Source organism: Myotis davidii, unplaced genomic scaffold, assembly GCF_000327345.1.
Source record: "Myotis davidii unplaced genomic scaffold, ASM32734v1 scaffold902, whole genome shotgun sequence".
NCBI lineage: Eukaryota > Metazoa > Chordata > Mammalia > Chiroptera > Vespertilionidae > Myotis > Myotis davidii.
In genome coordinates this window covers 3,491,945-3,503,320 of record NW_006293951.1, presented here as the reverse complement: position 1 = coordinate 3,503,320, position 11,376 = coordinate 3,491,945, and the positions used below count along the sequence as shown (strand labels likewise).

General features: G+C 42.2%; 1 protein-coding gene across 1 annotated transcript in view; it reads right to left on the bottom strand.

The window, feature by feature from the left end:
• DENND5B (DENN/MADD domain containing 5B) overlaps positions 1-11,376 on the bottom strand; it is an 831,092-nt gene that overhangs the window by 30,029 nt on the left and 789,687 nt on the right. Inside the window, exons 10-12 of the mRNA XM_015566631.1 lie at positions 8,452-8,583; positions 7,041-7,193; positions 6,090-6,168 (exon numbers count right to left, since the gene is read on the bottom strand). Of these exons, the coding sequence (XP_015422117.1) occupies positions 6,090-6,168; positions 7,041-7,193; positions 8,452-8,583 (364 nt within the window). The remainder of the gene's footprint in view (positions 1-6,089; positions 6,169-7,040; positions 7,194-8,451; positions 8,584-11,376) is intronic.

Below are 11,376 nucleotides of genomic sequence, written 5' to 3'. Positions count from 1 at the left end.
TTGGATTTCTAGCCTTAGAATTGTGACACAATAAATTTCTGTTGTGTGAGCCTACTAGCTTGTGGTACTTTATTACAATAGCCCCAGGAAACCAATACAATAGCTCATTAGTGACTTTGGAGGAAACAGTTTAGAAGCCTGTGAGTGGAAGGCTGATAGGAGTTAACCCTTTGTGTGTCATAAGCGTCTATAGACGCAAGCAGCGGACCTTCTATAGCGGCAAAAAAAAAAAAAAAAAAAGAAATATTCAACTTGGTGATTTCCAGTTACAGGTAATCAGGCAATTAATTCAAAAACGCATATTAGCACGACCTGAGAAAAGAAAACGTTATGCCACTGACTTGCCATCCAGATTATATGAACGACATTTCGGGGGGAGATATCCATCGATTGGGAAAAAAAAACACAACTATGTGGAAAAGGTGTTTTTGGTATGCTCTTCTACTAGTATTGGTACAAAACAGTGAAAAGAAACCAAATACTTTTGTAAACAATGTAATGTTCTGTTATGTTTCGAACTTTATCATAAACTGAGGCAATTTTAATTTTTTAAATAATAACTAAGTGTAAATAATACTTTTTTTCAACTGTATGTGCTATGTAAAAATAATTAAAAATGTTCTTTGAGCCCTAACCAGTTTGGCTCAGTGGATAGAGCGTCGACCTGCGGACTGAAGGGTCCCGGGTTCGATTCCGGTCAAGGGCATGTGCCTTGGTTGCGGGCACATCCCCACTGGGGGGTGTGCAGTAGGCCGCTGATCGATGTTTCTAACTCTCTATCCCTCTCCCTTCCTCTCTGTAAAAAAAAAAAAATCAAAATCAATATATTTTTTAAAAAATGTTCTTTGGAAGAATTAAAAAAATAAAAGTTTTCCCTAAGTGGCAGCCCTGACCAACTTTAAAATCATTTTTTTGTGAGAATTTTCAATTGAAAATATTTAAGAACACCTGAATTGTAATATATTTATTTTTTATAATATTCATTGCAAATTGATTTTTTAAATTAAATTCAAAATATTGTGGTGTGTGGGATAGTTTCTGTTTTGGACATGTGGCAGTTAACTGGTTAAGAAGTGAAGCCATACTTTAAATCTAGAGACCTAAAATCTAAGGTTTCCATGGAGTCTACTCCCGAAGAGAAATGTATAAACTACTTAAATGTATGTATACCTCTACTATTTCTTACTTCAATATACTTAAATGCAGTAGGCTACCCTCTCCTTCAGGAAAACCCTCGAGGGTTAATACTTAGCCACAGGAACTCCCTTTGTGTATCTGCCTGAATCAGTGCTACTGCGCAGGCAGCACCTTCGCAGAGAATCTGCATTATTTTTATAGAACCATCTACCGTCTACAGGGAGGCAAGTAATTAACAGAAACCTTTTGATGAAGATGGGCTAGATCTAGAATGACCACTTAAAGGGAGTATCTCCACCCCTTTCTGCATCCTACCCTACCCCTTGTCAATTGACTAAAAAATCCATTTAAAACCCTGTCCGGGCATGCAACAGACTGATGTATTTCAGATGAAAGGGGGGCAGGAAGAGATCACTCAATGAACTTACATGCATATATGCATAGCCCATGGACAGATAATAATGCTGGGAAGACCTGGGGAGGGGGCAGGAGTGGGGTAGAGTGGGTCAATGTGGGAGGGAACGGAAGATACCTGTAATACTTTCAACGATAAAGATAAATAAATAAATAAATAAATAAATAAAAATCCTGGCCAGTGTGCTCAGTGGTTAAAACACTGATCAGCCTGTGCAACCACAGGGTCATGAGTTTGATTCCCAGTCAAGGGCATGTACCTGGGTTGGAGGCTCAATCCCGGACTCAGTTGGGGCACATGCAGGAGGCAACCAATCAATGTGTCTTTCTCACACTGATGGTTCTCTCCCTCCCATCCCTCCCTCCTTTCCACTCTCTAAAAATCAATGGAAAAAATACCCTGTGAAGATGAACAAAAAATAAAATAAATATAAAAATCATTTACAGTTTAGTGCAACCTTATTTGAGGATGCAAACCTGTGTCTAAGCTGGCCAACATTTTTAAAAGTAGAAACTTTTGGGCGATGTGTCAAGAATAGTCCCCTTTCTTAGGACCAACTGCATTCTGAGATCCTTTATCCGTAAAATGACTTCAAACTACTCTGTAGAGGGCCACAGACAAAACCTGACTAGGTCAAAATCAAGACTGTATGAAAGACATGGAGGAAACTCAAATGGACATTACTAAGGGCAAGAAGTCAATGTGAAAAGGCTATATACTAGTGACATTATACTATATACTAAATGACTATTTACTAAATGACATTCTGGACAAGATAAAACTATGGAAACAGTAAAAAGGTCCGTTGCCAGGGGTTGAGTGAAACTGCTCTGAGTGACAGTATAAGGGCGGCCACACGTCATTATATATTTGTTTAAACTCATAGTTCAATGTCAAGAGTAAAATCTAATGTAAACTACGGACTTTGGGTGATGATGTGTAGGTTCACCAATTTTAAGAAATGTACCAGTTTGGTGGGAGATGCTGATAACGGGGGAGGCTATTATTGTTTGTTGGGGGGGGAGGGTATAGGGAGTACAGAGGGTAGATGGGAAATCTCTGTACTATCTGCTCAATGTTGCTGTGAACCAAAAGCTGCTCGAAAATATAAAGTCTACTACAAAATATTAAGAAAGTCGACCCTGCTATGGTCCTCTTGCTAAGACAAACCTTTTCCATTCTTCTGCAACTCTTAAAATGTCTCTGACTCCTGTATAGTGCCACTTTTGAAGGAGTAATGATCTATCATTTAGGCCAATGGTTGGCAAACTCATTAGTCAACAGAGCCAAATATCAACAGTACAACGATTGAAATTTCTTTTGAGAGCCAAATTTTTTAAACGTAAACTATATAGGTAGGTATATTGTTATTAACTTAATTAGGGTACTCCTAAGGCTTAGGAAGAGCCACACTCAAGGGGCCAAAGAGCCGCATGTGGTTCGCAAGCCGCAGTTTGCTGACCACTGATCTAGGCTCATCCTGGCTGAATGTTAATAAGAGCAGTGTTTAGCCCTGGCCAGGTAGCTCAGTTGGTTAGAGCATTGTCCCAATACGCTAAGGTTTTGCGTTTGATCCCTGATCAGGGCACATACAAGAATCAACCAATGAATGCATAAATAAGTAGAACAACAAATCAATGTCTTTCTCTTTTTCTCTCTCCCTTTCCTCTCTCAAATCAACCAATAAATAAGATTTTAAAAAGAAACCTGTAGAGAATAAAAAATAAAAATAAGAGCAGTGTTTAAACCCATTGTGACTCTATAAGGAGTTGGAGGATCTTTCCTTAATCTGAAAATGCATTAATTATGAAGCTTAATAGTTGGCAAACAAAAAGTATTTTTTGAAAAAAAACCAAACCCAATAAAACACTCAGATTTCAAAGCAGACAAGTCAATGAACTGCTCATTTCTGTACAATCAGGACACACTGTTTCTCAATAATGTAATATTTCATTTTTAAACTGATGTGTTTATATCTATTTCACACTGTCATATTTTTCAATCCTAACTTCATGGGCTGAATCATCAAAAGTGTTAGAACAATATTTATAAAATCCATTCCTCCAAACAGACAATAATTTGATTTCAAAAGCTGCATGGCTTATATTTATCCTCTTAAGGGTCTGTAAAATTTTTAGCTGATGTTCATCTGTGCTTCATTAGCCCTTCAGCACCTGACAGTGCAGCACAGTGACTGCACGGTGCTCTGACACTTGGCATTTCTTAGTCTTGACTTCAGAGTTTTGCTGGTCCCACGACTGACTGATGGAAGGCCACTGGAAACAGCTGGGTCTCTGGTCTCCAGCTCAACCGCCCAACATTTGACCCGCCAACACCACGAAGCTGCCAGTGTTGCCCAGCAGCTGTTGTCTAACAGCTGGATAGTCTCAAATGCCTCACTTGGCACAAGAGGCATAGGCTTCTACCTCCCAGCCTTAACTGAGCTTGGCTTTCTAGCATTTCATCCTAAAAATGGCTATTTTGGCCCTAGATGGCTTGGCTCAGTGGATAGAGCGTCAGCCTGCGGACTGAGGGGTCCCAGGTTCGATTCTGGCCAAGGGCACATGCCTGGGTTGTGGACTCAATCCCCAGTAGGGGGCGTCAGGAGGCAGCTAATCAATGATTCTCTCTCATCATTGATGTTTCTATCTCTCTCTCCTTCTCCCTTCCTCTCTGAAATCAATAAAAAGAAATATATTTTAAAAATACATATTTTGCCCCCTAGGAATTTATTTTTTCTAATTAGGGTAAGCTACTTTAATTATGATCTTATGGGCTGAAAAGCTACATTTTCTATGAACAGAGGTAAGTGTTACAGAGTATATGCCAATGCATTTTTACTTTTTCAACAGAAAAAAGGGGCAAAGGGAGATGGACACTAGAGAATGCTTTTAAAGTGGACCCCAGCCTTTATAAATATAGTTACATTTGGGTCTTTAGAATCATAACATTCTTTTTAGAGAGGCTCCAGGGGAATGCAGTATCAAAATCATATTCCTAGCCGGGCCAATGTGGCTCAGTGGCTGAGCATTGACCCATGAACCAAGAGGTCATATTTCAATTCCCCATCAGGGCACGTGTCCATGTTTTCGGACACAATCCTCAGTAAGGGGTGTGCAGGAGGCAGCCGATGATTCTCTCTCATCATTGATTTGTACTTCTTTCTCCTTCTCCCTTCCTCTTTCTGAAATCAATAAAAACATATTACTAAAATTTTAAAAAATCATATATCTATCTGTTTCATTGGCTACATTTAAAAACTAGGTTTCCAACCATAAGCACCACATTTAGGGTAGTATTGTGCTCTAGCAGCAGCGAGGGGAATAAAAATAGAGTGCTTCAATCATATTTGCAAGGCTTTATTTCTTTTTTATTTTTCTTTTCTTTCTTTTTCTTTTTTTTTTTTTTAGCATTGTACACAAGGCTTTATTTCTTAAGCTGGAGGTTGGCTCATGAATTAAAAAAATGTTTTTATACTTCTGAATGTCTAAAAAAATCAGTAATTTTAGAAAAGTTTTCCAAATTCAGTATAAAACATTCTATCTCTACTAGGCTTTCCACTGTTCTACTTTTTGTGAAACAGATGGCTATTTTACATAAAGAAAAGCAAGTGCCTTGTTGTGAAAAATAACCCAGTTATCTAGGAATCCTACATTAACTCTAATTAGCTAAAGAAGTATGACACTTCTAACAATGCTGTCCTGTCATAAACTGACAAGAAATATCACTCCTGAAGATTCTGGAGATATATGTGCACATTGTTTCCCCTGAAAAACAAATGATGGTTATAAAACTTTTCTCTCAGAAAAAAATCACCCTAATACTGGTGAGAGTAAGGTATTCAGTAAATCTTCACTTAATATTGATAAATTCTTAGAAACTGTGACTTGAAGCAAAATGATGTCTGACAAAACCCATGTTACCATTAAGAAAACAAGTAAGATGGTTTTCCAATCTGCATATTCTAGTTCAGGGTCACAGGTGGCTGAAGCCTGGCCAGGCAGAACAGGGGTACGGTGGGAGCCCACCTTGAACAGGATGCCTCGCCGTTGCAGGGCACACTCACACCCACACTGACGCACACTGGGACAACTTCCATGTGACAATTCACCTCACGCACACACCTTTGGGATGTGGAGGAAACAAGTCCCGGAGACCACTCCACAGAGACAATGGCCAAGGCCAGGAACTGATGTTCTCTTCATCAACATTGTAACGAAACAACTTTGAAAAAATGACATTATTTGAGAACACTGCTGCACTTGTGTGACCCTTTACACGTGTTATCTTATTTGATCAACATTACAGTCTTGGCATAGAAACTATTATTTTTTCTGTCTTGTGAATGAGGAAGCTGAGGATCAAAAAGGCTTCACAGCTAGTAAACAATACTGCTCCTTCTACTTCACCCCACTACTGACGAGATGGGGTTAGTGTTAGTGGAGAGAGAGGTAGAGACAAAGCTATAAGGTCCTGATTCTTCACGTGGTCCCATGCTGCCTCTTCTACAGAAACAACCAAACCAATGATCTCTCACCTGGTGATTCTGCAAGGTGCTCTTGTTTCTCTTCTCTGTCCTGAAACTGAATTAAATGCGACCACAAAGCCGACTTCCCCTGAAAGTACAAAGGATATAAAATTTTTCATTTTATAAGAAATAATTCATAAAATAATTTCTCATCAAAACCATTCACGTTGAAACAACCATTGTGAAGTATGGCGACCCAAGCTCATCCATTCCTCATCATGTGTAATGAGGGTCATTCTTTGCCTCACTGAGAACACTGGCAACAGCTGGGAATGGCAGCTACTACGCAAGAGGCCAGAAGTGGAGGCACACAGACCGCTGACCCCGGCTTGGCTGTTCCTTAGTTGTGTGTGTTTAGGACTGTCTACACTAGCCACACCAGAAACCAGGGAATTAAGAGGCTCTAAGCAGCACCTGATGTTTTTGCACATCCATATGCAAAATATGTATCAATATATAGAATGGCAACCAGGGAAGAAAGTTGGGACAAGAGGAGAAAGAGAAAGGGGGAAGAAGAAAAGAAATATGCACCCAACAGAAACAAAACAGCACAAAACCAGAAAGGGACAGGAGAGAGACAAAAGCAAAGACACCATCTTAATCTTTTTAAAAAATTTTCCATCCTGAATAACTAGATAACTTAACATGGAAAGAAGTGCTAATTCTGGCCGACTGACGTCTTTGCTGGACAGTGACAGCGGCCCTGAGTGGAATCCACGGGGGTAGAGCCTCTGCAGAGAGTGGGCTGTTTCATCCTTTCCTGTTTACCAGGAAAGAACCCGACCGCCTCCTAATCACGGGTTACGTTTTCTTTTTCTGGAATCGAAACGCCCGTGGTGCGTTTCTAGTCATCCTGTGACAAGGACACAGACCCTTTCATTATGATGGTGTCCTTTTCTCCTTGCTCCGTTTCCTCACGGGTTCCTAACGGCCATGTCACCGGGGCGCGGATGCGGTTACCTGCTTGACCAGCAAGCCGTGGCTCCATATCCTCTCCAGAAGGTCACAGAGGCTGGCGATCAAGGTGTTCTCCTCCAGGCCCGTGATGTTCGCTTCTCCATGGCCCAGCTCCACTGCTTCGTGACCCATCTTCTCCACCAGCATGCGTTTGGTCTGAAAACATCACGTGTGGCCACAAGTGTTATCCCAGCAGCGAGGCCAGAGCCCAACCAGTCCGCCACCGGATCAGGAGACCTGGGTCCCTGCGTTATACTTCTAATTGCAGATTTTTAGTCACCTTGGGAAAAGTGTCTTAATCTCTGTGGTCAACTCACTGGAGTGATATTATGCATACTTTTACTATTTTGTCAGAGAAACAGAGGGTCACTAAAGGGATCTTTTGAAATGATTTTAAAGTACCCCCATGCAAACAGGTTAATGTTTATGCACGACACTTTTCAGATTACTAACTTAACACTGAGGAATTACACCAGACCTAGAAAATGCCCTATCAGAAGCTAAAACCCCATCCTGCCACCACAGCTCACCCACTGCCCCACACCTTAGCAAACGAACAGTGTCTGCACTTAGTTCTGACTGCACTGAGGCAGAAGCCACAAGGCAAACCGGAACTCTCTAAGTATGAGTGCACTAGGTCTCTTTTTCTCCTTCCTCCTTTTCTGTTTCATTTCTTGCGTGCTCATGAGCATGCACCAGAAAATGGAAAGGAAATGGAAATCAGGTTCAGGTACGTTGATTTACAGCAGTCTTAGCTGCTGTTATAAAATGTAAAGTGAGGGGGAATCCAGTTCCTTTAGGCAGGGACCTTGTCTGTCTGATTCAGCACTGACTGCGGATGCTAAAAATAGGGCATTTATTGCATACACACAGAGAAGGTCCTGGAGAAATGAATGACAGATGAATGAATAAAATTACTGGTTAAAACCTTCTGAGGTTTGCCAATCTGTATTGCTACCTCTGGTAAACACAGATATCAGAGAGGAGACTGGTGTGTAATATACACAAGCCCACAACACAGCTAGCATCTTCTAACGGGTCTACTCACACATGTATGGACACAGATAAGGTTCCAACAGACACATATACAGACACACACACATAAATGTGTAGTCTTTTGCATAAGATGACAACATCCCTGACACAACTTCTGACTGGCTTAATATCCATTCATGTCAGAGAGGAAGACAGCCATGGCTGGAAAGGTGACAAAACTGTGCAGGGCTCCCAAGTCACTGATTCTATGGGCTATGGAGGTCCATGACCTCAGGAGAAAGCACACGAGGTCTAGGCCCAAGGACAAGTTTTCTTCTAGGGAAGCTACAGGCTCAAACAAGGTGACTGCTGCTCATCATAGCCCCACACGTGGAGCAACCGCGAATGCACACCGTGTCCTCACATCTGTAATACGTACCTTCATTCTACATTCCTTTAATAAGCCTTCCACAAATTTCCAGTTGGTCTGTGCAATCACGGCAGGAGAGAGGTCTGACAATTTGGGTTGCCTCAGGTTTTTCCCTAAACTTCGTGCCTCTTGCATATATTTCTAAAAATTAAAGAGCATTTTTAATGCATAAACATCAGATATTCTTCTGACCTATTTAACCTTGAATAAAAGCAAGTGTGGGAACAACGGAAGTGTACACGTGCAACAGCAACTCAAGTTTCAGTGTGCCAAAGGGCAGACCTCTGTGCTCCCACCAATCATTAGCCCCGGTGAAAACAGGGGGACAGAAACCCCATCAGGTTAAAATGCATTCAAATGGGATGGAATTTCATCTAGTTCGGTCGCTTCATTGGAAAGACCCGAGGTTGTGATTAGTCAGGAGCACGGCTGGAATGGAAAAACTGGGTGTCTGGGTTACAGTCCAGGTTCTGCAGGAACCCAGTGATTCTCCGGTCACTGGTTTCCCACACCTGTCCCCGCAGATCGCGTGGCTCTCGGGCATGGCTCCCAGCCCACCCTTTCCTCCAATCAAGTCACAGCAGGAGCTCTAGAATCTGGGGGCAACTGATTTTATGATCTCAGGCGTTCTGTTTATTCATAAGATGGGCCTCAAACAGGCCCACCCTCCCTCAAAGAAAGGCTCTGAGACGCTCTGAAATGTGGTCCACATGCAGGAGGCCGCTCGTTTCTGTGACATGTTTGTCCTGTGCCTTCTTCCATCATCAGGAGAAAGTGGAAACGTCGCAATACCTGTGATGGCTCAGAGAGTAGCTGAGAAACCCAGTCCCCTGAGCTTGAGCTTTGGTTAGTCAATTCCAAGAAAAAAATAAAATAAAATCACTGCATGTGACGTGTGCGGGACGCCTGCTGGCTGTTTCTATGCCACCTGCAAAAGCTCACTCAGGTACCTTATGTTTGCTTCAGGACCACAGGACAGAATCCCCCAAACTCCAAGTATCGTAGGACGATATTTAGAGAATAACTGCTCTAAATTATATAGTAAAACTAGCAGTTTGTTGGAGAGGGAGAGAGATTGCTAGCCAGCGCATCCTCCCACAGACACATATGTGAAATCTATCTTACTATCTTAAGGGCAGAATTTGAAATTGTAAGTGAAGATGTGTAAAATCCTTTGCATTCTTTAAATGAAAGGGATTTTGTACATTTAATGTATTTCTCCTCCAGAGGAAAAATAATCTGATAAATCTGTTTTAAATTGTTTTAAAAAAATCCCACTGATTAGGGATTCAACGGACTAGTTTACCTGCTATTTCCCAACTCTCCTGATGAAATGCCACATTAACGAAATGACCTGCTTCTTTTCCAGTGCAACCATTTTAAGCACAGGTTTAAAAATCAAATGAACTCCACAAGCATTAAGTTCCCGTAAACTTGTGTATACCTCTTTCTGCTTCAAGCCATTTTTAGAGGGAAAGCTGAGAATGAGAGACAACTATCACCACTAGGGAACTAAGTGTTAACAGGTCTAGTGAAATGTCCTGAAGGTCAGTTTTCAAAGAAATAAAAGCAGGAAATAAAGTGTTAGAAAAACTAACCTGAGGTAGAGGCAGGGATCCCATGTGAGAATTTTATCTGCAATTCCTATTATTTCAGGTTGCACTAATGCTATTTGGAATATTACAAATCAGAGATAGAAGACTAGTAAAAACAAATGTTATCTGGTGAGGTTCTGTTTCTCCCCCATCCTCAGTTCCTCTGCCTGTAGGGCTTGTGCAAATGCAGAGAGAACCACTACAAGACTCAATTCTCAAGAAGAGTTAAGTATCAAACTTGGCTTAGGAAGAAACACTGCCTCCAAGAAAAGGAGTGAGGAGTGTGGTCAGGCAAGAGGGTAGGAAGAAAAAATAACTGGATTAATAATTAAGCACCGTTTAAAATTTGTGTTCTCTTATATAAATGAAAAGTTAGAATAGGGCTGTCCTTTGAGTGGCCATAAAGTCTGAGCACCCAGCACTGTACCCATGGGGTGGGGACAGTTATCAGCCAGCAGGGAGCCCCACGAGGCTACGTGTAAAGTCTCCTGAGGATCTCTGTTGGAGGCACAGGACCAGCGACACCCCATGGGCAGGCACAGAAAGGAGGCTGACGGTGGCACAGGCCCTTCCTCACAGCACAGTGCAACCATTTCTCTGTATACTGTACAAATCAAGTGATGAGAAAAATGTGATTTGCTTTTGGAAGACAAGGTGTATTTTAAGATGAAAATGGAGGAAAAACACAAACTTTCACAAGGAATATTTTTATAATACTACTAGAGGTGCTGTTGTGTGTGTGGTGGTGTGTGTGTGTGTTTGTTTGTGTGTGTGTGTGTGTGTGTGTGTGTGTGTGTGTGTCCCTCAGCCCAGCCTGCACCTTCTCCAATCTGGGACCCTTCGAGGGATGTCCAACTGCCCATTTAGTCGGACATCCTTCTCACAATCCAGGACTGTTGGCTCCCAACCACTCGCCTGCCTGCCTGATTGCCCCAACCGCTTCTGCCTGCCAGACTGATTACCCCCTAACCACTCCTTGCCAGCATGATTGACACCTAACTGCTCCCCTGCTGGCCCGATTGCCCCTAACTGCCCTCCCCTGCTGGCCTGGTCACCCCTAACTGCCCACCCCTGCCGGCCTGATCACCCCTAACTGACCTCCCCTGCAGGCCTGATCACCCCCAACTGCCCTCCCCTGCTGGCCATCTTGTGGTGGCCATCTTTGACCACAGGGGGCGGGGGGCATCCTGTGTGTTGGAGTGACGGTCAATTTGCATATTACCTCTTTATTATATAGGATAGCCTACTTCACTGCAGTGGGAAGTCACCTCAGATTTCTTCTGAGAGTTCTAATATGCCCTTCTTCATTTCTGCCAAAAGCAACGGACCACTAGGAACT